At 41.5% G+C, this 6,000-nt stretch overlaps 1 protein-coding gene across 2 annotated transcripts in view; it reads left to right on the top strand.

Annotated features, from left to right (window-relative positions):
- The first annotated feature begins 369 nt into the window (after nt 1-369).
- The window catches only part of Tex10 (testis expressed 10), a 44,669-nt gene continuing 39,038 nt past the window's right edge, over nt 370-6,000 (top strand). The window contains exons 1-4 of one of the 2 annotated variants that reach the window (XM_036179400.1): nt 370-571; nt 3,471-3,659; nt 4,370-4,609; nt 5,462-5,702. In XM_036179400.1, the coding sequence (XP_036035293.1) occupies nt 5,631-5,702 (72 nt within the window). In that variant the 5' untranslated portion in view covers nt 370-571; nt 3,471-3,659; nt 4,370-4,609; nt 5,462-5,630. Of the gene's footprint in view, nt 572-3,470; nt 3,660-4,369; nt 5,083-5,461; nt 5,703-6,000 lie in introns of both variants that reach the window. The other variant, XM_036179399.1, reaches the window with a different exon arrangement.

The following is a 6,000-nucleotide window of genomic DNA, read 5'->3' as shown; positions in this document are numbered from 1 at the left end:
TTTACTTTGAGTAAGTAGGAGTTCATTGTTGCTGAAAATGTATGGGGGGTTGGGGGAAATCCTGTACTGAGGTTTCCAGGACTCTGCTACTATGTATATAGTTTGTAACCTTCTAAACATTTATCTACTCTGCTTTAGCCCAGGTTACCCTTCCCAGAAAGGCTATCTTTGCTGTGAACTTTTTCCTTCCTCAGTTAAGTTCAGTTTATACTTCTCTCTGGTTATGTAGCTCCAGGTCTGAAGAACTGTGGCCCTTGGGGAGGAGGCCACCTCTCAACCAGCTGTAACCGCGCAGCCCCTCTTAGAGGGGGCGTGGCGTGCTAACCTGGACCCGCCCTCCGGCTGCGCGCGGCTGCGGTCCGCGGTCACGTGAGCGCGGCGAGGGAGGGGGGGGCCCCACTTCCGGGCGGCGGAAGGAGACGCGGCCGCGTGAGGACGAGGCGATTTGAAAACACGCTCTGGGAGCCAGCGCAAAGCCTGCGGCCGGCGGTACACGGCGTGGTCCCGTGGGGCTTGGCGCTCGCGCTCTCTCCGCCTTGTCTCCGCGGTCCGGCTAGGTCCGGGCTTCCAGGTGAGTAGCGCCCGCCGGTCCGGCCCGGCCCTCCCGCGCGGCCCAGGCGGCGGGGCGGGCGGCCAGGTTCCCCTCTGTCCTCCGCGAGCGTGTGAGCCGGCCAAGGGGCTTCCGAAGCGCTTCAAGGAGCCGTGGGCCGATTCCGGGCCCGACAAGTGTTAGGCCGGCGTGTGGGACGCGGGCGAGAGGCTCCACTCGACGTTCACTGAGGTGCAGGCACCAGGATTTCCTTTGCAAAAGTGAAAAATATAAGAACAGAAACGGGGTTTTCATTTCTGGTGGGCAAGCTCGAAAGCTAGAGTGGGAGGACAGTGCTCCTGTCCTCTACCATGTCGGGACCCTAGATTTTTGGCCCTTCGAATTTGGAGGAGCCAAATTGCGTCTTAAGACGCAGGAGGTGGGAGAGGGAAAAACCATAGGCCGACTGCTGCATGCTTGCTTTCCCTTTGATCCCCCCCCCCCCTTTTTTGGATGGCGGGAGGAGTTGGAAATGAAAGGTAGTGAAGGGGCCGCAGGGCAAACTACTTGGAGTTTGCTTAAATGCAATCTTCATCCGCCCAGGTTAACTCCAAAACTGACCTGCAGCAAGAGTTACGTGTATGTGCTTGAGTTTTCAAGCGTTTGGAGCTGACTTCAAAAGGTGATGGGTCCTGTGAGAGCTCACGCCCGAGGCTGGAGTTGCTTCCTTGTACTCACTGCTGTGAAAGTGTTCTAGGCTAGTAGAACTATTTGATTTCTGTGCTATGAAAATCTTCAAGTGAAAATAAAAGCTGCTGTTGCTGCTGCTGGAACTATAAAAGTTCATAGTAGAAAAAATTTGCCTGTGTGGTTCTGTAAATATTTGTCGAGATTTAAAAGTCAGTGGAGAGCTACTAGCCCTCACAGTTTTCCTATCAGATACATTAATGTGAATTTAAAGTGATGGATAATGTGGCATAATTTGACATTCTTATTCAAAAGGAGGTGTAATGTAGACTGCAGGAGATGCCTCACATTTGAAAGAGTGCCCAGTGGATGATGTGAGACATCACAGGGTCAATATTTCTCTGCATTGTGTACCATTTATCTTTGTAAACACTACTGATAACATTGTAAGAAAAGCTTACAGCATGTGCTTGCTTAATAGATAAAAGCCAGTTTTATATTAAAAGTGGCCAGATAAATACCTGGGCCTTCTTCGTTTGTGAGGCTTGAATGTTTGGTATGTATTTGTCCTGAGACTAACATATGCAGCACACGCATGTTGTGCTTGAAGCATATGTTTTTTTAACTGTCGTGATTAAAGCTCTTGGGTGTGTTAAGTATAAACAAGGCATTTGCTTATTTAATGTGTTTGATAAGGACTGTATGTTGCTATATAGACAAACTGAGGCACACTGGAAAATGTCAGTTTGGATAAGAATTGTACTGATTCTAGAAATAGCTTTAAAAAAATTGAGATGGCATTTTGCTGTTGCCCAGGCTCCTCAAGTTCCTGTGCTCAAGCAGTCTTTCTGCCTCAGTCTGACATGTGGTACAGGCACATGCACTGTGCTCCCTTTAAAATCAGCTCCTGTGTTGGCAACTTCTACTTAATGGGTCTTAAGGTAGTAAAATCCCACGTGTGAATTTGAATATGATGTCATAGTTGAATTCATTCATTAATTTCTTTAGCACTGTAAACTTTTATTTTTGATTTTTACCTCTGTGTGTAGCATTGTGACATATGACGAGAGGTAATTATGTTAGACCAGAAGTAGTTTTATTTACTCCAGAGGTGCTCAACTGGGTGTGCAGTGGAAGACAATTTATGAAAGAAGCTTTGAGAAGAGCTGAACTTATTATTTTTTATTTGAAGTTCACCTATGGGGAAGATATAGCCAGACAGGGTTGTTGGAGCCACGTTAGTGCCTACCATGTCATGGTAAGAAGTGTCTCATTTATAAAGAATAAGAACAATTGAAAGCTCCCCATCCTTGTCACATCTGTGCTTAAAAAGCTGGTGACCATGGTCAGGGTCGAAGAGAAGACACTAGAGACAACAGCATTGGCCAGTGAGGGACTGTTGAGTAAGTCGAGGGTAGAAATAAGGACTTTGAAAAGCTAATGACTTAGCAATGGGTAGGAAGGGTGTAGCTCAGAGAATTGGTAAACAAGAAGATAGGAGTGGAAGCTGCTGAAAGATTGGAGTGGAGAGGAAAGAAAATGGTGCAAAGCATCTGGTTAGGCCGAGTTAAATAACAGTGGCCTAGCTAGTCTTTTCCTTATCCCTTAGACCTGCATTTCTTTTTACATTGTTGCAGGGTGGAGCAGGGACGGATACTGTTGTTTGTTTATGACTAACCTGAATTTGTCTTATGTTCACAGTGCTTCTGCCTTCACTTCTGTTCTCACTGGGCTTATTCCCTACTCCTGACCGTTACCTGTCTTTCCTTGCTTAGAAGATACTCATTCCTCCTTGCCTATCTGGGTTCTACCTGTTTTTGTTTGTTTGCTTTTAGCAGCTTTTGATCCATGAAACTTCCTAATTATCTCCTTCATTAAGCAATGATTTTTTAAAAATGTTAAACCCTGGGTGTTGTGAGCTTTGAACGGATATGTACTGTGGTGCATTCCAACAAAGAAACAATTTCAGGTTTCTGTTTAGCACATTGACTATTTTATATGGCTTGCAAAGTTCTTTAATGAGATTCTTCCCTTTTTGTGAATGACTTATTTTCAGTATTTCTTAACCAAACTGATTATTGCATGTTTTAGTGATTTTTGTCTGTTGTACATTTTGATTCTTTGGCATCTTTATTCATGGCCATGATTCATGGTGATGTTTGAGATGTTCGAGTAATATAAATACTGGAAAACGAATGTTTATTCTTCTTTCACTCATTCTTGTTTAATCCATTGTTTCCATTCTTTCTGACAGCACTCAAGAATGACCAAAAAAAGGAAACGCCAAGATGACTTTCAGAAAGTAAAATTAAAAGTTGGTAAAAAGAAGCCTAAGTTAGAGAATGCCACGGCCACGCACTTCAAGACAAAGGCCATACATGTGCCCGAGCAACTTAGAGAGGACAGCACGCTTCCAACCAACAACAGAAGACTTAACATAAAGGTAAACTCTGAACCTTTTCTTGATTTCACATGTAGAACGTTACCTTTTTATAAAAAGGTTTAATCTCTTACATTAATGATTTGCCTTAGGGCTGTATGGTGTATTGTTAGGTGATGTTTGGGTTACCAATAACTGATCTCGCAACTGTATCTTTCATACTTCAGAAAGTTTTGCTAAACTAAATCTGTAGGGAATTGCCCCATAGTAAGCTCTTTTTTGTTGATATATGTCACCTGGAAGTAGTTCTTACATTTAATTCATATTTGTTAAGTTCTTGATGGGTAGTTTTTCTATTCTTACAGCTGATTAAGGTAAGATCTTGTAGGTAGTTTTTTGGAACTAACTGTAGCATGTAACTCATTACCTGATTTGTAGTAAAGAGTAAGTATCCCCTTTGTAAAGTGCTTGGTACCAGGACAGTGCTGTATTTAGATTTTGTAAGATTTTAGAATTATTTATATATGTATTATGAGGTATGTATTGGGAGAATAAAGTTACCAAATGTTAAGTTTGGAAAGGAGAATGTTTGGAATCTAGTAGGTCTGCAGTAAATGTTGAGTGTTTCTGTCCTAGTAAAGCTAACCAACATCTGAAAATACATTTCGATACTTTGCACAAGGAATTCAGCTTAGCTAGTTTTAGTTAAAATGTTTACATGAAAGTGATACATAGTAATGTTTACACTTAAAATTCTGTATTTTTATTTATAGGATTTGCTGTCACAGATGCATCACTATAATGCTGGTGTTAAACAAAGTGCTCTTCTTGGACTTAAAGACCTTTTGTCTCAATACCCATTTATAATTGATGCACACCTTTCAAACATATTAAGTGAAGTGACTGCTGTGTTTACAGATAGAGATGCTAATGTACGATTAGCAGCAGTTCAGCTTCTTCAATTCCTGGCCCCCAAAATACGAACTGAGCAAATTTCTCCATTTTTCCCCTTGGTAAGTGCCCATCTCTCTAGTGCCATGACACACATTACTGAAGGAATTCAGGAGGACTCTTTACAAGTTTTGGACGTACTGCTGGAACACTACCCAGCTCTCATTACTGGCCGTAGCAGTATATTGCTTAAGAATTTTGTAGAACTCATTTCTCATCAGCAGCTGTCCAAAGGACTGGTAAATAGAGACAGACCCCAGTCCTGGATGCTTTCTGTAAATCCTAATCGGAGAGTCACTTCTCAGCAGTGGAGGCTGAAAGTCTTAGCGAGACTCAGTAAATTCCTTCAGGCCTTGGCAGATGGATCCAGTAGGTTGAGAGAAAGTGAAGGACTTCAGGAACAAAAAGAAACTCCCTATGCCACTAGCAACTCCATTTTTATCAACTGGAAGGATCATGCCAGCGACCAGCAACAGATCCAGGTTTATGAAAATGGGGGTTCACAGCCAAATGTCAGTTCACAGTTCAGGCTACGGTAAGGATTTCAGTTATGTCCACACTCAGTTTTCCTATATTAAATTTTAACTACTGACCATTACTGGCTAATGGTGGGAAGACATAATACTTGTCTTTCATAATTTTCATGTAGTTATTCATGATGAGTTGATTAGATGGCTCCCAATGTCAGGAGTCATTTAAAAGTATGTTTTTATTTGTAGCCAAAGCCTAATGAGAAGTAAAACTTAAAAATGGCTGTTGGCTTTGCTGTTTTAGTATTTTGTTTTTCTTACAGTTTTGATCAATGTAATTAATAGTTTATGTTGCTTCTTTTACTGTATTTTATATTTAAATTAAGCAGTGGACAGCACATTATGAAATCATTAAGGTTTTTTATTCTTACCTTTCCCTATTAGGTACTTGGGAGCACTAGGTGCTGTGGATGAAGACCTGTCATCCCCTGAAAATCTGAAAGGATTCATTGAGATAATAATTCCATTGCTAATTGAGTGCTGGATTGAAGCTCTGCCTCCCCAGCTAGCTGCTTCTGTAGGAAACGGTGTAGAGCGAGAGCCTCTACAGGTTATGCAGCAAGTCCTGAATGTCATTTCCCTGCTGTGGAAACTCTCCAAGCAGCAGGATGAAACCCATACATTGGTGAGAGCTAATGGGTTCTTTATTATTTTATTAGTAATGCCTTCTATCATAATTGAGATTAGAAATCAGCTACTACAGATTGAATATGGATTCTCCAGATACCCATAATTTAATTGTAAACTTGTTTCCTTTTTTTTCCATAGAAGTACAAATCAAAATAGTTTCTGTGAAGTTCTTAACTAGATTTTAGTATTTTTCAGTGAAGTAGATAACATAAAATTGTTTTGTGAGGTTATTAGCTGGATATAATTTTTTTTTTCAATGAAATGCATGACAAATTTCTCATTTGTATTTGGTT

The sequence above is a fragment of the Onychomys torridus genome, chromosome 2 (genome assembly GCF_903995425.1).
Source record: "Onychomys torridus chromosome 2, mOncTor1.1, whole genome shotgun sequence".
Lineage (NCBI taxonomy): Eukaryota > Metazoa > Chordata > Mammalia > Rodentia > Cricetidae > Onychomys > Onychomys torridus.
Note: the sequence above shows the minus strand (reverse complement) of the source record. Positions and strands in the feature narration are given on the sequence as shown.